At 39.8% G+C, this 22,051-nt stretch overlaps 1 protein-coding gene across 1 annotated transcript in view; it reads right to left on the reverse strand.

The window, feature by feature from the left end:
• Positions 1–2,090: 2,090 nt before the first annotated feature.
• LATS2 (large tumor suppressor kinase 2) overlaps positions 2,091–22,051 on the reverse strand; it is an 82,401-nt gene continuing 62,440 nt past the window's right edge. The window contains exons 3-8 of the mRNA XM_036745245.1: positions 16,552–16,684; positions 11,889–13,426; positions 10,266–10,848; positions 8,695–8,877; positions 7,515–7,621; positions 2,091–4,468 (exon numbers count right to left, since the gene is read on the reverse strand). Coding sequence (XP_036601140.1) covers positions 3,974–4,468; positions 7,515–7,621; positions 8,695–8,877; positions 10,266–10,848; positions 11,889–13,426; positions 16,552–16,684 — 3,039 coding nt within the window. The 3' untranslated portion in view covers positions 2,091–3,973. The remainder of the gene's footprint in view (positions 4,469–7,514; positions 7,622–8,694; positions 8,878–10,265; positions 10,849–11,888; positions 13,427–16,551; positions 16,685–22,051) is intronic.

Below are 22,051 nucleotides of genomic sequence, written 5' to 3' on the forward strand. Positions count from 1 at the left end.
AGAAATCTGGGAGTGAAGGGCCAGGGAAGCCTGGAGTAGTCAGATAAATCAAATAGACAAATCAGCAAGTCTTTGTTAAGCACGCCATGCTATGGACATAAATACAAAAGTGAGGCAGGTGCTGTCCTCAAGGAACTCACATTCAAAGGGTGTGGGGAACCACCATGTTCACAGATAAGTAAATATTGTATTTTTTAAAAATTCAAACTAAGGAAAACTGGGAAAGGTTCTTGAACTTTTACATAATATAAGGTTTCTTGTGAAGTGTTTTTTTATATATATTCTCTTATTTGATCCTCACTACTACCCAAAGTGGATTAATATGAATTAGTGGAATTGAGGGGAAGGTTTTTGTTTTTATTAGTTTGTTTCATAAAAATGTAAGGGATACTTAAGCCTGTTTGTAGATGAGAAACCAGTAGAGAGGAAAGAAGTAGAAGATGAGAGAGAGGCTATGATGAATGGAGCCAGATCCTGAGGTGGGAACAGGATCAAGAACATAGGGTGAGTTAGCCTTAGCAAGGTAGAGGGCCTTCACAGAGAGCTTTGGATGTGTAGAGGAGATCAGAAGATTACAGGGGGAAAAGTCATAGACAGTATGAAGTTGGGGGATTGAGGATAAAAGTCTGGAACAGCTGCTGGGGACTGAGGTAGTCAAAGCAGTGCTAAAGTGTCTTGGGAATAAGAATGGAGAAAGTGGATGGTGGGCATTACCCATGGTTAGAAATTGGCTGGAAAAGGACATGAGAGGGAAGGGATAGAGTGTGGAGGAAGTGCCTTGTTGAAATTGGTAACTCTGGGATGAAGACCCTGAAGGGAAGGAAGAGAAGCCAAATTGAGAGAACTGGGACAGCTCAGGCAGGATGAGGATAAAGATCACGTTCAGGAGTGTTCAGGAGTAGTGAGGTGGCCACAGTAGGACAGTAATTCTAGGATTCAGCATCTTAGAATTAGACTAGCTTCCAGTTGGTGTGTGAACATCCTTAAGCTCCAAGGGCACTAAGAATTTATTAGCTTTTTCTCAATGCGAACAAGCTCATCTTAACTTCTAAACAGGGCTGCCATTTTTAGACATGGGAAACTCCCTACTTTCCAAAGGAGACAGTATTTTAATCTGGGAGAAAAACAGGATGGTTACAGGGCCCAACACCAGGAGGATTGCAAATAGGCACTAAATAAATTCTATTGTTTTAGCAGGAACAAACATGGGCTGCTGGCTTCTTACTGAGGTCATATGAGATTCCTCAGCGACTTGGTTTATTTAGGTACAGTTTTGCCTAGAGGCAGAAGGGGGTCCACCAGATGACCTCCAGAAGTCCTTCCTATTTCAAAATCAAAATTGAGACACTGCTTTAATTATAGGAGGCTCAGACACGGAATACTGATGATTTTCATTTTATAAATTATATTCAAAGAGAGCATTTCATTTGTCAGCTGAACTGGGGCAGGAGCAAATTAGAAGGAATGCAGTAAGATATTTGTCCCAGCAGCAGACCCCAAATCGCACCCAACAATGACCACAAACAAGCTGAAGACAGAACTGGCCGTGACCTCGTGACGGTCTGGGTGCAGCCTTCATCCATTTTAGGGTCTGTCAAAAAACACTGCCTATGTCTGTTCTCAGGAATCTGCTCTTTGGCCATTAGCCTAATTAAACAAATTCACATTTTGGCTGGGCAAGACGAGCAGCTGAAGGGAATAAAAGAGGAAAAAAAACCCACCCGACCAACAACTTTCAAGATATCCTGGGAATTTAAAATCAAGAGAGGCACACACACCTCACCGAGCTATAAAGAATTTAAAGTTATACTGAAATGTCAAGGCCTCAATAAAATTCTTAGCCTTCTCTCCAAAACTTAAAAAGCTATTTCCTTTTCCTGAAGGCCAAAATAACAACGTCCATTTTAAAAAACAAAGGCCAGAGGACTTGTGCTCATTCTCTCTCCTATGTCACCCCCTCCCCCTTGTTACAGAATCAGTCAGCAACAGCTGCTCTGGACTTTTCCCTCCTGCCACAACTAGACCAAGACCTGGAGACTCTGTAAGCAGAAACTCAGACATTCCAGGGAAACAAACACCACACCAACTGCTGATTTGAGAATCCAAACTTTTAATAATAAATTGTGCCAGTAGAAGCTTTCAAAGGCAATGGTATATCAATAAATAACAGTTAAATTGAGTTCCTGAGAAAGAACCTACCACATGAAAGTATGTCAGATAGCTGTAAATAACAAAAAAAAATTGGCATCACTATAAAAAAAAGCAGTAATACTGAATCTTATGTGGACTGTCACAATACAAGCACAGCAGACCTCAGAACATGCCATTCATACAAATGTAAACACGTACACAAGAATAATTTTTTTTAGTTTAGACGATAAATTTATAAATGTTGTTGCTTGGATAACAATGGATAGAATATGCTAAAAATTAAGGAATAATATATGGAATAACATAATGAAAAATACAAAGCGCCAGAATTTCAAAGAGCAAAACAAATGAGCATTTTACTCAAATATAAATCACTTTAAATAGGACTGTAATACTAATTTGAATTAAGGAATATTTTATGTGTTTATCTATTCAGTTATATACATACCTATACTTATATGCAAATATTTATGGCTTCATTATTTTAGTATTCCAATATCACTTTGAATAAGCCTCATTTTACAAAAATTTAAATGCACACTTTAAACTCAGTTAAGATTTGACTTTAAAGCAGACCAATAGCATCTGTTGGAAACAGAGGACTGTGTTCCATCAGGGCAACATTTCAACTGTCTGAGACAAAAGGAGAACACACTTTTAAATCTTTTCAGTGTGTGTAATGTTAACAGAAAATATTAACTAACAAGGTCATAATTACTGAACACCACATACAAATCATTCCATGAATGGAACAGGATACAGACAAGGATCAGATTTTTTCATAATTAACCTTTAAGAGGTATTATTAATTAACTAAGTTCAGTTTAGAAGGATAGGAGGTGTTTAAATTTACCCCCCACAAAAAATGATCCAATCACAGACACAAAATCAACTTCTCAGACATTTGAAATTTTAAAAAGAAGAAATCAATAAGGTATACAATCATAACAAGGAAATCATCCACACAATACATTATCAACACACCATCTAGAATACCTCACTTTAAAGATACTCGTTAAGAACAGATTCACGGGACCTGCCCGTGAATGGCAAGATACGGTAACTTACTGAACAGAAAAACCCTGCTCATGCAACATTCTTCACACACCAGACACCGAAATCACACCCAACTTGTCACCTTGCTCACACTTTCTATGACACACTAATATGCAAAAGGAAACAAAAGCCGCTTTTTAAGGTGATGTCACAATTCTGCTATGGGAGGGGGAAGACAGGACGAGGTTAAAAAAAAAAACCCCAAACCCGAAACAATAACCCACCAAGAAAACATGGTATGAATGAAAGCAGCTTCAGTAACATCAGCCCAGAGTGCTTTATCTCTCTTCCTTTTTGACTTTATTGCACAGAGATTTGCCCATCATGTTCTTCAGTTTTTAATGCATTCTCCTAAATGTGAAGTAAGTGCTATGGCTAAAATACCAATGTAGAAAAAGGAATAACAGCAGCAGCATGATTTGTCAAAGTTAATCCCTAGAATTTAGTAGGAAAAAACCGATATAAACAAAATATAAGTGCTCTTTCTAAACTGTACTCAATTTGAAAAAATATTGTTTAATGCTGTGAATTGTCTTTAAATGCCTATCTGTGTGAGGGTGTTGATCTCACACAAACCAGAGTCTAGAAATGAAGAACTGCTTGACTCAAAAAGTATTTTTTTTTCTGTGAAGAGCAGAATTTCAAGTGTAGTAAACGAAGTTCTTATTTACAACAAAATTGACCTCAACTTCCACGCATGTCTGTTACGGGATCAGCTTTGAGGCCCTCCTTATATCTATGTGTCTGGGGCATGCTATGTAATCATTTACACATACACAGGTTGACAGTCTCCAGTTGGATCCACCATCTCTTTGTTTTCTATGTCTGTGTTCTGAGACTGTGTGGTTTCAATTCCTGAAGGCTTTGGGCATCTAAATGGATAGCCATTGTCATCAAAGAACCTTCTGAAAGTAAACTCATAAAAGGCATGCTCCGTGTGTTTACTGTTGGAAGAAGTCAGAGTGTCCCAGGCCTTGGTGCTATCCCCACTGACATCATTCCAAGGGCCATCTTCATCTACAGGATCAAAATTTGAGGTGTCCATTGGGTGACTGATCTTTGGCACGTAAGGCGCCGGCTGCCTTCGGATGTCACCAGAGAAGTCCATGGAGCTGAAGAATGGATGGGCCTTGATCTCATCAGCACCATTTCTGCCTAGCCGGTTCTCAGCAGCGCAGCAAAGCTTGGTAATGAGGTCACTGGCCTCAGGGCTCAATTTGACTTGTGTTGGAATGTGAAGTGTACTTTCCCAGTTTATGACCTGAAAGAGAAGACAAAACCAAAATATGAATTTTTCCTCCAATTTCTCATCAGATCCAGGGCCAATCCATGTTGTTATTGTTTTATTTTTTGAGCAGTAGTGAGTTGATATGGTCAATACTTTGATGGAGAACTTGAGAGGCTACCTACTCCCCCAGGAGATTGCAGCACTCGAGGTAGTTGAATTCATTTTCCACAAAACCACAAGGCAATTTTGTAAGGAGGCTACCAAAGACACAGATGCTGAAAGATAAAGAACCAATGGGCAGGAAATTAAGGGTGGTGCTTAGGGGATACAAGTTTTCTCAAAAGGAAAAAATTACTTTGCAAAAACATGCAATCCTATAAAAAAAGAGAGAACAGTTGCATTGATTGAAGTGATAGATTTTCATTTACATTCTCAGTTCCCTTTGCAGGAATTTGTCAAATGGCTGGTCAGGATTAGTTGCAATTTGGTATAGAAATTCTTCTTGCCCCAGAGGCAGAATGTTAAACATGGGAAACTAAGTTCTCTGAGATGCTATAAGGGAGTGGGGGAAGAGGGTAGTAAGGACACCGCTAGATGCTGGGTTTTGTTGCTGATGATTTTACAGGAAGAATTTTGGATAATGAAACTTAAATCTACTTACATGTGTGTGTTGGGGGGAAGTAGAGCATCTGGCAAAAAGCATGACTTTGACCTTTGGTCAAATAAATGAAATTAGTCTTATTTTATATGAATGTAGTAGAAAGAGAGCTGGTCTAAGAGCCAGGACAACTTGAGTGCAAATCTCATTTCTAATACATATTAGTTGTGTGACCTTGGGCAAGTCACTTCACCTCAGTGCCCCAGGCAACTCTAATACTATAAGTTGCAGAGAAGGTGCTGACTCACACTGGTAAAGGAAATTCCTCAGTAGGAGCTTCTTATTTCAATGAAATCACAGATACAATATTTATTCCCAGTCCCTAAGAGCTTCTCAGATCAGTTAACGACTGGGAGTACCCAGTTAATAAAATATTAATTTGCTGGGGTCTTTTAGGGAGGTGTGGGTGGCAAACAGAGAGTAGCCACTTCATTTCTTAATGAAGATAAAAGGTGACTTTTATGGGAGTCAGAACTTTTAAAATGAAAGGGACCTAAATGGCCAAATGAGTTCAACTCCCTCATTTAACAAATGGGGAAATGAAGACCCAGAGAGGTTACTGGGCCTTGCCCAATATCAATCTCACATCCAGTAATATCAGAGCTGGGACCCAAACCCAAGCTTCCTGACTAATGTCTGGTGCTCCTTCCACTATAATATGCTGCTTTGTTGTTAAATTAAGAAATGAATGTGACTTTTCTAAAGCCTCTTTGTGAACAGGGAACTGTTATGACAGTGTCACGGGGTGGGGGACAACATCCTTCAAGAAAATCTTGGTGTTAAATTGAGTGGGACCAATGCCCTTCACCTGCTAAGGTTAAGTAGCTACAGGTCTGCTGAGTTATGGTGGAGAATGCTCAGGTGCCCATTACTATACAGGCACATTTCTTGGCAAGTTCAGCAATTCAAGTGGGAAAGAGCCTTCAGTAAGAAACAGTTAATCACTTCAACCTGAGAACTACAGACTGATGCTGAAGACTTTAATTCTATAGACTGGCTTCTACAGGAATACATACTATTTTAGACACCAGAAGACAGGAATAGAACTCAAAGAGCTTCATCATGTCACTAAATAAATCCCCGCCCCCCTCCCTTCCCCGGAGGTTATCTGTCCCCAGCGCCTCACAGTAGCACCAAAGTGACTCTGGGTTCTTAATGGGGCTGTAAGCAGACAGTCAGCTCTGGCTGGCCCTGGCTGAAATGGCCTTGGATACAGGTCTGAGGACAGTCTGTGTGTTTGTTGTGTAAAGAGCAGTCATTCCAGAGAAGTCTGGATAATTTGGTCACTGGGTGAAGGCTCTTTTTTGGCCATAGCAATAGGAAGGTTATGGAGAGACTTTCAACAAAAGGGAAGGGACCCTCACATGGATGAAATCACGTATCTTTTGATGTACTTATGCAATGCCACATTTTTTATACTTAGAAATGTAAGTATATGTATCTACATAATCGAGCAAAACAAATTCCCACGTTAGCTACGTCCTAAATATATGTCCTGCTCCACATTTTAAAATTCTTTTAAAGTAATTATAAGTAATACAGACAACTCATCTGACCAACACAGAATGCACTACTGCTGCTCTAAAAACGGCAATACCGTAAGAAGGTAGCATGCTCAGTGCTAATGCTTGGCTCTGGCGTCACAGGACTCCAAATTTGAACTCAGGACTCTGACACTTAATACCTGAGTGACACTGGGCCAGCCTCTTAAACCTCCCTATGTCTTAATTTCCTTATCTATAAGATTAAGGGACTCGATTAGATGGCTTCTGAGGTTCCTTCCACTGTATTCATTAGTGCCAAAAACTTCTTTCTTTGGGCATATGATTTTTTCCAGCAAAAATCCATTTCCTGGTGGATAGTAACTTTGTAGGTAGTATAGTTCCTTTTCTTATTTTTACTTCTCACATTTTCTTTTTTTTAAATTTTGTTTTTCAATTAACCATTATTTTCTCTCCACCCCCCCCCCAAAAAAAACCCTTGTAACTAATATGCACAGTCAAATAAATCTAATTCCCACACTGTCCGTGTGTCTCATTCTGCATCTTGAAACTATCACTTCTCTGTCAGGAAATGGGCAGCACATCATCATAGCATCATCTGTCCTCTGGAATCACACTGTTCCCAAGATGATAAATGGAACAGCAATGGTTTAAAATGAAAATTAAGAAAGAATGAATCACATGGGAAAAAAAGAGGAAAAAACCTTAGACCCATTGCTACTGATCCACATTTACTACTTTCAAAGGGCATGTGATAATTCCATACCACAAAACTCACATTTCTTCCACTAAACATAACAGAAATGGGGGGCGTATGTGGAGGGGAGAGCGAAGAGGTCAAATTTTCCTGTTTACCAAGTAACTGATCGAATGACCTCTATATCCTCATAAACCAGAAGAACATTCCTTTCTTACTGACCTTCAGCTGGGTTTCTGTGGGTGTTGGAGCCAGGAAAGGGGGTTGTCCCACCAGCATTTCAAAGAGGATCACGCCAACGCTCCACCAGTCACAGAGCTGAGTATACCCTAAAAGGTGAGATGAATAAAAGTCACTCTCAGTTAACAATTACAGGCACTCTTCTCAGCATTCACAAATTTTGCGACACATCAGTCACTCCCTGAGATTCTAAGGGCCAAGATGGCTGAGTTCAAGTCTTTTTTATGTGGTTTGTACAGGCTGCTACCTGAATAACCTTGTGTATGCAAAGACCTAAGCAATTCTGGCAGGGATGTGAAAGCAGAAGATATGCTCCCTGGCTCCAGGAAGCTTACAATCTTTTTGAAGAGAAATTTTACACCTGTCAATAAACATTTATTATGTGCCAGGTACTGTGCTAAGTGTGCTAGGGACAGAAAAATAGGAAACAGACAGTCCCTCTAGGACTTTATAATGTTATGGGGCAGGACAATAAGCAGTACATGCAGAGAGGGAGAGATAAAAAGGAGGAAGGGGGGGGCACTTAAAAATACTGATTTTAAAAAATTTGATTGAATCATATCAGCAAACTACTATTACTGTGAGCAGAGTGCCAAGACATTAATATGACCTCATGCCAAAGCAGCTATTAAAATAATCTTTGGAATCATGGGGTAGTACCAGAGTAATGCTTTGTGCCCTGTGGCACAACGAACAGTGACTGATAGCAAAATTATTTGGAGTCAGAAAACTGATAGGGCTCAACCGAGATAAGTTATTATTAGTGCAGATATAGGAGGGAACATCTATCACTGCACCAAATTTGTCTTCTGACTTTGTTGTCAAAGTGAAAAACAAAAAAAGTTTTGGAATTATTCCTTTCATGCTATTGGCTGACTCACCTACCAATGCTTCATTCATTATAAAGCAGAAACTGTAAAGAGACAACCAAGACAACTCAACTATGAAGAAGACCATACTTTTCTATTGATTAGGCCATGGCTTCATTAAGACAGACACTGGTGGACAGTATCTTTACTGTGGGAAATGTTCCACTGGAGGCACGAAAACCATTCAGCATTTAAAGGGTTTCAAAGAACAATCAACATTTAGTGCCAGGCCTACCCACCAACCCAGTGAAGTTTCTGAATGTTCAAGGCAAAGGAAATTCTAAAGTTTATACCTTTACGAAGGAGAACTTCAGGGGCAATGTAGTTCGGAGTTCCAACAAGTGAATGTGCCAAACATCTCTGATGCTGCTTTTTAGCTCTTTGCTCTAGGGTCTTCAGCCTGTCTCCACATCGACAGTTTGACACGTCATCCCAAAGGTCACTAGGTTCCATGCTATCCTGTCGGATGTGACTCCCTTTTGCCCAGAAAAAAGAGAAAAAAAATGTTTTTTTTAACAACTTGATATAAACAGCATAAAATAGGAAGGGGGTTTAAAACAGCCTTGATAAATGCAAGAAATAATCCTCACAGAAGTTCATTAAGGATACAGTAGTAAACTGAAGGCCTAAAGTTAAATTAAACTGATATAAGAACAACATGATTAGCTGGACAAAGGTATAGCAGAAAAGCAGACAGGGAATCATAGCAAACCACTGGTTGCATAAATTTAAGTATCTATTATCTTCAATGCTTCTACTTCAAGAGATCTGGGAGATCTAGTAGATGCCATCATGAGTTGTTATGGCCAAAAACTCTTCACCTATGAGCAATCTTCTTTTTTTGGAGGGGGGTGGAGGAAGAAGGCAGGGCAATTGGGGTTAAGTGACTTGCCCAAGGTCACACAGCTAGTAAGTGTGTCAAAGTGTCTGAGGCCACATTTGAACTCAGGTCCTCCTGACTCCAGGGCCAGTGCTCCATTCACTGCACCACCTAGCTGCCCCTGGGCAACCTTCTGATGATCCTAGCAGAAGGTGGTGATACTTTCTGGTGACATCAGCTAGTCTTGTTTTTCAGTAACAGATGCACAATCCACCATCAGGCTTGTATCTGAAGTTGTACTAATTTGGTTGGGGCCTGCCTGAACTTGCACTGCTCTGGCACAGCCTTTGAGAGCTCAGGACCACCTCCGTGCCACAATGAGATGCTAGGGTAGGATTTCCTTTTGCTCATTTAAGTGATAACATGATCTTGGGACATGCAAAAAAAAATTATGTACATAGCCGAAGAGGAGACAAAAATTATGGCAGAAGAAGAGATTTCAGTGAACTGTTTTCAAAGTACTTTCATGATACTTGCAGAACTTTTGTTCTTAGAGATCTTAATTTAAAGACAGGATAGACTGGCAGTTTCTAGCTTAGCCTCTGCAATATATCCTTGAAGTGTCTTTAATAAGGATGTGGGCATCATAAAATTCTTTAAAAAATGAGAAATATTTCATTTTAACTGAAAAATAGCAAACCAATATTATGGTAGGCAGCACTTTTAGGGAATGAAGGATAGAAAGATATAAACAAAAATAGTGTGTTGGGATTCCAAAAGAGCTAAGATTCAACAATGATGGTTTAAATAAGGGGTTATTAAACCTTTTCTTGTCATGGACTGTCTGTCCCTATTCTTCCCTCCCCACCATGTACCCTGGATAGTCTGAAAAAGCCTATGAACTCGTTGGAATGTTTTAAAATAAAATAGGTAAGATCCTAATACAGCTATAAAATATTTTTTAAAAACCCATGAGCTCACAAACCCCAGATTAAGAACCCCTGACCTAGAAGACTTAACCCACAATATGAGTAAACACAATACCTTTCTGGTAGTATTTGGAATTGTGAGTCCATCTGAATCCAGTGCAGAGCCCAAAATCAGTCAGTTTGATGTGACCATCATGATCTATCAAAATGTTATCTGGCTTGATGTCTCTGTGAATAAAGCCCATCTTATGGACACTCTCTATGGCCAAAGTCAACTCTGCAATGTAAAATCTGGCCAGGTGCTCAGGAAAGACCTCCATCCTTATAAGCAGGCTCATCATGTCCCCACCAGGGATGTAGTCCATCACAAAATACAGATTGTCTTTGTCTTGGAAGGAGTAGTAGAGTTTAACCACCCACTCATTGTCTGCCTCTGCCAATATATCCCTTTCTGCTTTGACGTGAGCCACCTGGTTACGATTTAGAACATCCTTCTTCCTCAGGGTTTTCATTGCATACAAGGCATGAGTATCTACTTTGAAAGCAAGGCAAACTTCTCCAAAAGCACCAATACCCAGGGTTTTAATTTTCACAAACATAGATTTGTCCATTTTGGCCCTCTTGAGCCTGTTGTAGTTAGATTCCTTCTGGTAGAGGATCTTCCTCATCTGTTCCTGTTCAGCTTCACAGAGACCAGCCTTTGGCAGGGAAGAAACAATGAGAGAGTCTTATTAAAAGACATAAGAAATGGGACGTGAAGTACAGTTACAAAGTGAGCACACACCAGAAGTCAGGTCTTTGATCCAAAAAGAGATTGGCTCATTTTTTCCTTTATATATTGGGCCCCAGCCTAACACTACAGAGATTTTAGAATTCAAAAGACAGGAGAAACATTAAATTCTTTTTCTTATTTGTTTAGAGAATCTCTAAAACCAAGGAAAACTTCTGAAATGACTGTGTTAAAACAGAAGTCTATGGAAAATGCGCCACAAAATACCTGAAAATTCCAAGAGCTCTTTAACATTTTAAGAATTCAGGGAAAAATGAAGCTGCCAGGTTCCTAGGGCAGTATTTGCTAATATAATTTGCTAATTATAAATAGCAGAATTTTTTAATGAATGATGACTTTCCAGAGTCTCTCAGCATCAGCTGGTAAATTATATTTAAAGCAGGATTTATTGAAACTGTATGTGAATGACACATACCAATATATTATCATTTTTCTAATTTTCCAAACTTCCAAGATAGAAAACCACAAACCTTACTTTCTTGATCTTTTGAAACATTAACAAAATACTTCAGTAGTATTATCCTTCCTGTTACCTTAAGAAAACAATGCAACTCTCTCTATATTAAAACATTCCCAACACTTAAGTCATCTGGCCTTTGCTAGAGGACTCAGAATTTCTTGGGTCAGTGCTTTATATTTTTGGAGAGCTCTGTTAGGAAATTTTTCTTGACATCAAACCTAAATGTGGCTCTTTGAAGCTTCCACCTGGGATCCCTGGTTTTGTTCTCTGGGGCCAGCAGAACAAGTTTGAATTTTCTTTCCAGATGGCAGCCCTTCAAATACCTGAAGACTGCGATTTATCCCCACTAAGGCCATGTTTCATGACATGTGTCAGACATATTTCTAGTTCCTTGACCTCCATTGTCCTGGCCTATTACTACTGACATAAAACCAAATTTAAGGATATCTCTGTGTATGTACATATATAAAGGTATAAAAAGAAATTACTTTAGCCATTTCTTGCTCCAACTGCAATCGTCTGTTAATTTTCTGCTGGTAGGTTTTTAAGACATTCTCCACATGCTGCTCCATATAGAACTTAAAAGCAAAAGGGGAGTAACTCTTAATTCGAGATTCTCTCTTCTCTTCATCTTTGCTGTTCTTACGAACAGGGACAGGAGAGGTCTGGATTTGCTTTATATCTTTCCCTGGCTTTTCCCCCTTGGAATTCTTGCTGCTTTTATCATTTCTCTCAACACTGTCCTCAGCCTGACTGCTTACTGAGTTAGGAACCCCTCGAAGGCTCTGTTCCACCCCTACACAAAGGCTATTTATGTCAAACTGCTCTGAACTATTTGGAAGGAGCAAATGCTTGGGATACGGAGGTGGTGGGCACCTTGGCTCCTGAGTGCCATAATCAACATCCAGTGGGTAAGCATTTGGGCTTCCTTTTGGGAGAGGATGCTGTTCCATCATTTCTAAACCTTCCACGGCTGGTGTCTTTGGGGGAAGCCAGGCAGGGTGAGATGGACCTACAGCTGTCTGAGGCTCTGGCCTCATGACTCTTACGCTCTTCACCGGATGCAGGATGTGGGCAGATGTGACAGCTGTGATCGTATTGGGGGAAGGGATAGAGGCATCCGTTTTGCTGGCAGGTCCTGTCCTAATGGACACAGCCACTGGTGGCTGTTGGTGGTTGTTGAATGAATTAGTTCTACTTGGCACGTGGCTGTCAGGCCGGAATGAGACATGTGGTCGAGACGAAGCCTCCAGGCTTGGGTTTTGTAAAGAATCCCGCCTTGACAGAGTAGATGACTGCCAACCCTGGACTGCAGGGTTATTCATGTCATACAAGTCCATGTTCAGGCTGTTTCTAGACGGGGTGACGAGACTCTGCGGTGGATTGTCTGAAAAGTCATTAGCAAATGCTGGACTCCGGGCAGCCATCATGTGCATCTGGTGAGAGGAGGGGCTGCTCTGCTTATGATGAGAATGTGTCATGTACAGGCTTGTTGCTGCTGGCTGAAATGTGTGACCGGAGTTATTCTGGACCACTTGCCCTTTACTTGGAAGATTTGCATACCCTCCATCTTGCTGTATCTTGTTTTGAAAAGATGGGCTTCGCTGGATGCCATACCCCATCGGCTCTCCCTGTACTGTCATGTGTGGCCTGCCATAATGTGGGCCATTTGAACCGTGAGAGGGCTGGAGCTGTAGGGCCTGGCTGCTGTGATTAGCAACTGGATAATTAATGCCTGGAGCCTCCAAATTTGCAGAATAGGCTTTGGACTGGTGCTGATGGCTACCAGGGGTGTTATGAGGGTTGACCCCAAGAGGCCTCGGTCCTGTAGGAGTCAGAGCTGAAGGCTGAGGAGCAGTAAGCAGATAATCCATGTACTGCCTGGGCACATCACTCAGCATATTTGCCCCTTCTCCAAAGCCTGGCCCTTCATAGGCTGCACTACTGATGTGATAGGATGGAAAAGATTCACTTGTGCCTTCAAAGCTTGGCCTTCGAGTTACATTATTTGGCACACTTCCTTTTCCTGAAGAGAAAAAACAGAGATACTGCATTAGGACTTATCTGTTCAACCCAAAAGGGTGGAGTTTCTCTGACTTTTATTTCTATTTTGGTTCTCTAGCTTTTGGATACAACTCCCACCATGTATAAAGAAGATCCAAGAACCCTTCTGGTTCTTCAGTGATGAGCCTTTTTTGAAAAGAGAGACAAAAGACCCACTTTCCACCACATTGCATTAAGGAGAGGAATGCTTGAGAGGTGCCAACCTGCACTTATTTCCTCCTGCTTCTACCCTAGAAAAGCACAGGGGGAGAAAAGGTCAAGAAATGGCAATGAAGAACTAGGCTGAAGAATATGTGAAGGAGACATCAAGACATATAAAGGAGGAATGTCTAATACCAACCTGCCTCTGCCGTGAAACCATGGGAGTAGCTCTACCTGCAACTACCCTTCTTTTATGCATGGTGATGACTAAGATACTTGGGGAAAGCTGTCATTTTTGCCCCAACTATGCACTTAAGAGTTTTAAAATATCAATGCATTCTTAAGCAGATGAGGGAAAACTGGTTAAGCATCCAATTATTTATCACCTCTTCTCCAAAGGAAGGCATTTCTGGTGTCCCTGCCTTGAAATAAAGAACAACTAGGCCCTCTCCTTGCTTTGGCAGATGCCTCATGGGAAGATATTTTTGGTATGCAATGCCAGGATCAGGATATGGAGGGGAAAAATCTGACACAGCTAAAGCAAATAACATATAAGGACTAAATATTCTGGAGCAGAAGAGAGCTGCCTGAGGCTTTACAACCCAACTTGACAGCAACCTTCTAATTCCAAATCCAGTACTTTTTCCCCATCAGTATATGATATAAAATATTTCCTGAATTTTTTAGCAGGTACACTCTGCCATTTTTTTTTTGGTATGAGTAGACCATTTTGTTGTTTTTGTTGTTTCTCCTTCCTTCTCCAAGAGGACTGTGACATCAGGAAGGTGATGTCATGACTTTCAAGTGAACTGGATTTAAGTTAGGGTGGGCTATGCAAAATCACCAGCCTCATTTTCTCCTCCCAAGCGATATGGGTCCAGTGGCCAGATATAGATCATAATGCTGGGAGATGGCCCCACAGTAGGCCATTTTAGCTGGGAGGCTGAGGAATGGGATGTGTTTGTTTTTCCCCCATTCTCTTATCTCCTGGTAATAACCATGTTAGGATGGTATCCATCATATACCAATTATCTGAATAAATCTGGGACTGTAAAATGGTCTCTGGTGATCTGCCATTGAAAATCCCTCAACTATGGTAGTCACAAACAAATTAGAGGAGAAGAGAAGTTCACATCTAGGGAGAGAAGAAGAGTTTATAACCAAAGATAGAGAAGATCACGAGGATAAAACATACAATTTTTATTATATAAAATTGAAAAGTTTTTGCCCAAACAAAATCAATGCAGTTTAAATTAAGAGAGCAAACTGGGGGAAAAAAATCTTCCCTGCAAGTTCTATGCTCTGTATCCAAGATATAGAGGGAAATGATTCAAAATATAAGAATAAGAGCAATTCCCCCAAAAAATGAATGGTGAAAGGATAGAAACAGGCAATTCTCAAAAGAAAAGGAAGCTATTAAAAACCATTTGAAAAAAATCCTCCAAATCACTGACAATGGCTAGAAGTTATATAGTGCTTTAAGGTCTATAAAGTGCTTTACACATATTATCTCATTGGATTTGACCCTCCCAAAGCCATTGTGAGGTAAGTGCTATTAATACCCATTTTACAGATGAGGAAATTGAGGCACAAAAAAGTGTGTGCCCAGGGTCACAAAGCTAGTAAATTTCTAAGACAGGATTTGAACTCAAGTTTTCATGAATCCCACTCTATCCACTATGCCACTTAGCTACTTCCTAATATAAGAGAAAATGAATAAAAATGACACATTGACAAAGATGGAAAAAAAAGGGCAAAAAACAACTATTAGAGAGGCCATGGGAGCACAGGCAAACAAACTCTTGGTAGAGCTGAAAATTGGTCCACGTTCTGGAAACCAATTTAGAACTCTAACCAAAAAGTCAATAAACTGTGAATACCCCTGGGTCCAGCAATACCACCACCAGAAACATACCCAGGGCATCCTGGAGTCAGCTGAACATGGTTCCAAGAGCCTACTGTTAAGTTTTCAGAGCGAGCATTTATTTAAACTGCAGAAATCAACAATGCTACAAATCAGGGGGTTTGATTATTTTTCTGATTGTCTATAGTTAAGAAAGTATTAATGCAGATTAAACTTAAAAATATGTGTACACATTCCACTCACATCCCACTAAGCATTTAACAGCATACTCCTAGGCATATAAGCCAGAGACGAAAGAGGAAAAGAACCCGTAAGTACAAGAATATTCATAGAAGCACATCTTGTTGTATCAAAGAAACAGGAACTAAGGGATACCCACTAATTGGGGAATGGTCAAAGAAATTATGGTTATGTGAATGTAGTAGAACATTATCATGCCTTATAAAAGGGCATTGAGGATAAGAGAAACCTTGAAAGAATTAAAGAAAAATGGCTTTGAAAGACTTGAGCATTTTAGCCAACTCAATGACCAGTCATGGACTGGTTAAGCATGCTTCTCATCTTCTAAGAAAGGTGATGGATTGCAGGTTGATAATGAGACGTACATTTGTGGTTATGAACAAGGTGGGAATTTGTTTGGCTTGACCATGCTTATTTGTTACGAGGGAGGGTTTAATAAAAATTGGAAGGAACAAGTGGTGAAAAAAAAAAGAAAAATAACAGAAAGAATGTCAATGAAGCATTGAAAAGAATAAACAGAGGAAAATAGAAGGAGGATCCCAAGGAAGGCAAAGACAAGGAGAACAGCTTTGAAACAAATATATTAAATTTATGATGCTCTTTAAAAAAAAAAGAAACAAGCGAGATGTAATGAAGATTTGGCTTTTATATGCAATACTTTTTTTTTGTTCTTTGTATATGGGAATGTTCATGTTAGTACTTGTCAATTTCAGAAAAACAAGTAATAAAAATGTTTAGAAATCCATTGATGATGGATAGATTTGGCTTCCTTTGCCCCCAAAGCCACCCCACATTTAAAACACTTATTTTCTTAAGATAGAATACAAGAAGCCTATGCTCACCTGAGGAGGTCTGCTTAATGACCCGCACAATTTGCTCATTTCTTGGGTCCACATACCCCATTTTACTAATATATTCCAGAGCAGCTTCAATGTTTTTACTGCCTGTTTGTTTGAGTGCTCTTATCGCCATCTCCTGGAACAAAAGGAAAAGCAAATATGAATCACAGAGAAATGTTAAGTCTGACGTCATCTTTTCACAAAGCCCTTTTAGTGGGATTTAATTCCTGGATCTGCCCTGGTTTTGTATAGTGTGGCTCTCTGAACCTTCACCTGCTGCTGTATTTAGGCTATTCTGAGTTCCAACCTAAGTACAATTATAGTGAACTCACATAAAAATAACATCTTAGATTTAAGGAAGGCTTTAAGAATTATGAAGCACTTTTCTCCCACATATTGTGAGGTCCATGTCACACAATGAGTAAGATCAGGGCCTTCTAACTCCAAATTCAGTGTTCTTTGGACTATATTTAGATGCTTTTCAATAAACACAATTTACTACACAAATGACAACATACCTATTTACACATGTGTACATTTAATACTAAAATAAACCACAACAAATTAGCCTTGTACCCAAGTGCCCAAAGGCAACGTAAATCCTACTTTTTGGCTGGGATGTACCTGAATTTATAAACTTAACGGCAAGCAAAGGCTAGTGGAACTAACAGCATTCTCAGAGCCAAAAGATTTATGTCTAAACAACTAGTGCTTGGGAAAGATAACCAATCCTTTTCTCTCTCTGTATTTCCAGTTGTGAAAGGGCTCCGTTAATACCTTCTCCTACTCACTTCATGTGTGTATCATGATAATACATGTGGCCACATATGTGAAACTGCTTTGTCTTCTTCAAAAGATAGATACTACATAATCCCTAGGTAATCGTATTTTTAAAAGTCGACTCTTGATAATCCACTTTAATAAAGAAGAGATTCAGCACAGAATATTCAAATCACATAATAAAACTTGTTTTAACTTTGATAATGTATGACAGTGACCTTCCACTTTTATGGGAGTCAGAGCTGTAGTAATTTCAACCCTCCTAAGCATAGTTATGAACCAGAAAGTAAATTTAAAAGCCTCCAAATTGTTGAAATAGCCATCAAATTCTATGCAACTTTATTTCTTGAAGGAAGACCTCAGGTCTTCACTCTGAGCTTACTATAATTTATACACAATTCCCACAAGCTACAATCATCTGGTTTCCCTAGTACACAGAAGACAGGCAGCAAATTAGAAGGTGGTGACAACAGATAGCCTGACTGAGAAGACATAAACCATAAATATAGATATAAGAATTAAAAGTATAGTATGTTGAAGCCATTTAACACGGCGGTAAGTAATCTGTACAAGGATGCCTCCAGACCCTGAGGTCATTATAGTATTATAAGGCACAACCTCTTAGTGTCTCAGTTTCCTCATTTGTAAAATGAAGGGTTGGAGACTAGATGGCCCGAGGTCCCTTTCAGCTCTGGTGCTATGATCTTATGATGCTCATTATGATGATCCTAAGTTAAGGAAAAAGAAACAATACTCCATGTACCCTTTTTAAGAAGGTAAGGAAATGTAGACTTTCATTTTAGAGATTTTCTTCTAAAATGGTTAAAATTTGTTTTCCTGCTTAAAGTGAGAGGTTTCAGTTATCTAGAAAAATCACTTATGTGGACGTTTATTATACTTACCTATATCGGTATAGATAAATATGAGTATATTCATATACACATATAATATAAATAATATATTATATATATTATGTAATTTATATTATCTATCATCTATCTATCTACATATATCTAGCAACGCTAGATAAATAAGGTATCACTATAGAAGCAGATACTACAGAGGTCTTTTCCCGTATTGGAAGAAGAAAAACTACTAAAGAGGTGGTTTTACTTCAGGCTTGTTCAGTACAGACTGTACAACATTAATTTACATTATATTACATTACATTTAACTGCACAGTCATTAATTTAGCAGTAGCACCACTATACTAGATTCCTAGGTCTTAAAATGGACAGCTAGGTGGCACAGTGGATAGACTGCTGGGTCTGGAGTCAGGAAGACTCATCTTCCTGAGTTCAAATCTAGCCTCAGATACTTACTAGCTGTGTGACCCTGGGCAAGTCACTTAACCCTGTTTGCCTCAGCTTCCTCATCTGTAAACTGAAATGGAGAAGGAAATGGCAAACCACTCTAGTATCTTTGCCAAGAAAACCCCAAACAGTATCATAAAGACTTACATATGACTGAAACAACTGAAAATGTGAGGTGACACTTATGTAACCTTGTCTTCTACTCCTGAAGAAATTATTTCTTTGTAGTTTTATTGAGGGCAGCTAGGTGGCACAGTGGATAGAGTGCTGGGCCTGGAATCAGGAAGGCCTGAGGTCAAATTAGGCCTTAGACACTAGCAGCACTGTGACCCTTGGTAAGTCACTTAACCTTGTTTGCCTCAGTTTCCTCATCTGTAAAATGAATTGGAGAAGGAAATGACAAACCACTCCAGTATCTTTGCCAAGAAAACCCCAAACAGGGTCATTAAGAATCAGTAATGACTGGGAAAGTTTTACCACCACCATTTCAATTTTCAAAATAGATGTGGCTGATGTCAAAAACAAGTTTGTTCTCAAAGGAGTTTTATGGATCTTTTTTTTCTTTTCACATTAGTCATTTCCCAGTATACCACCTGTCACCCTCTCCACCACCCTCCCTTATGGAAAAGCAAACCCAACAAAACTTCTATGTTTAGAACAATGTATGCAATAGTCCGCTCTTGCAGTTCTTCACCTCTCTACTGAGAAGAGAGAAGTATGTTTCATCACTTGTCTCGGACAAAGATTCAACCCCCTTATTTTACAGATCAGGAAACTGTGGCCAAGTAAGGTTAAGTGACTTGTCCAATGTCACACAGCAGAACTGGGATTCGAACCCAGGTTAATTCTTTCCATAGCATCACCGCAGGTCCCGTCGCTAAAGTCTTACTCCAATGATTTGTCATAATAATATCTAGCATTTATGTATAGGGCTTTAAGGTCTACAAAACACTTTAACACATTATCTCATTTGATCCTTACAACCCTATAAAGTAGGTTCCTATTATTATCCATATTTCACAGATGAAGAAACTGAGGCTAAGAGCTTATGCTACTTGTTGGGGGTCACATAGCGAGGAAGAGTGTGAGGTAGGTTTTCCTGACTCCATGTCCAGCAGTCTATACACTATGTCACCTGCATGGAGGTGACCACAGGTTCTCAAAAGAGAAGCAAAAACTCTGCTAAGTTCTACGAAGCTGGAGAGGCTGTCAGTATAGGCTCCATTATAAATAATGGCTCAAGGACCAGCCTCGCTAAGTATAGAGCAGCTCATCACCAAAAGGCTGGTAACCAAACGATGATCTGTTCCTGCTTATATACTTGCTTTAAACTTCCGTGTGCTTCCTAACCATAAATTAGTAAGACTATGTAATAGGAGGAGGTGGCCAAGAACAAACCGGATATTGGCAGGAAGCCTAACCAGCTTAAAAAAAAAGTTGTTATGGATTCCATGGTATGGAGGGGATGGCTATATAGTGCAGGGGTGGGGAACCTTCAGCCTCAAGGCCACATGTGGTCCTATAGGTACTTGGGTGTGGCTCTTTGACTGAATCTAAACTTCACAGAAAAAATCCCCTTAATAAAAGGATTTGTTCTGTAAAACTTGGACTCAATCAAAAGGCCACATCCAAGGACCTAGAAGGCCACAAGTTCCCCACCCCTGAATTATAGCGTATGTGTACATTCTCTTAGTGAAATGAGAATTGGTAAAAGTATGCTTGGTGAGGGAGAAGTGAATGAATAGAAATCCAAATATACCAAACTTCTTCCTTGAGTACCACAGGGAATGAGATGGTGGCAAGAGACTAGAAAAGCAGTGAACACAGAGGCACACTGGTAGAGGATTCTGCAAGTCTTTTTAGGCAGACTGAGACTGATATAAAGGCGAATGGAAAGCCAATGACAGCTTGCGAGGAAGAGAGTATGCCAGGGTCAAAGAAGGAGGTAAGGATTTTTTAAAAGCAGCCTCTGGACTGAATTTAAAATCTGAGAAGGCAATGAGGGGAAAGCAGAAATAGTTCAAGAGTGAGATGGCTACTCACCATTTCACCTGTAAAGAGGTGATACCACTTGCAACCTCCCTGCCTCATAAGTATGCTATGCAATGAGATCATGTCTGCAAAGTACTTTCAACATCTTGGAGAGAGACACTACATAAATACAAGATATTTATTATTAAGATAACCCTGTAGCATTCTTTTCCCCTGAAGACTATATTGAAAGATGATCCTTATTCTTCGATCAGAGCTGACTATCCAATCTGTCTAGTCTGAAAATAATACTAACAAGTTTGCTGCCACCTCTCTCACCTTTCCCTGGGGAGTAATCACCAGAATGCACTAATTTGGTTTAATGTTAGATGTTAGCTGAGTCACATGGTTTCAAAATAAAATCAACTAACAACTCAAACCTTTTCACTGTCTAGAACAGAGGCCACACACTGACATAGCTGTGCACTGACTTACCATGCATTCACCTCAAGGGATTTGTGAACGACCAATCAGTCCTCGGGCAAGATGGGCTCCATTGATCCTCCTTGCAATACTCAATTGAGGGGCTTGTCTATTAACAAAACCAGACTTACCTTTATCCCCCAAACACACCCTAACTTTTCTGTGCAAGGACTCCCCCACCCCCAAGTGGGGACCCAACCTCCCCACTTCTAAGTCCAGATCAACTCTTCAGGATAGTCATAATCTAACTTTAGGATTAGGTGCTTGGTGCTGGGCATCCGCAGTTCAGGTGCCTTGCCTCCCTACCTGAGCATAGCAACTCCCTGACCCCCAGATCATCTAGTGGCTATGGAAAGATGCCTCAAGGAGGCTGTAGCTTCCCCACTAATTATTTTGTGTGGGACAGAGTCCCATAGTATAAATGGGCATCAATGAGAGATATTCAATATAGATCTTAGTATATTATTTCCCAAAGCCACTCCTCTTTGCAATTTTCTTATTATTTTCCAGAGCAATGCCACCTTTCCAGTCACCCAAGTTCACAACCTAGGCATCATCACCACTCGACGATTAAAACAGCCAGTTAACTGGTTTCCCTGCCTGATGTCTCTTCCCACTCTGATCCATCTTCCATTCAGCTGACATAAGGTTTTTCTAAAGCACAGGTCTAATTTATGTCAGTCCCTTTACTTAGTAAATCCAGGGGCTCTATGACCAAATATTATTTCATCTTTATCTCATCCTTTCAAATTTTTATTTTGAGTAAGTTTTATAATATACATAATTATTAGTATACTAGTGCATGTATATAATTTATAAATAAAGAAATATATACATGAGGGGGTGTTGAAATGTTTTTCACTCGTGGGGTAAGCAGTCAAAAAAGACTGGAGACCAGTGATAGTTAGCACACACAACTTTATTAATTTGTGCTTTCCCTTTGTTTTGAGTCTAGA

The sequence above is a fragment of the Trichosurus vulpecula genome, chromosome 2 (assembly GCF_011100635.1).
Source record: "Trichosurus vulpecula isolate mTriVul1 chromosome 2, mTriVul1.pri, whole genome shotgun sequence".
NCBI classification, from domain to species: domain Eukaryota; kingdom Metazoa; phylum Chordata; class Mammalia; order Diprotodontia; family Phalangeridae; genus Trichosurus; species Trichosurus vulpecula.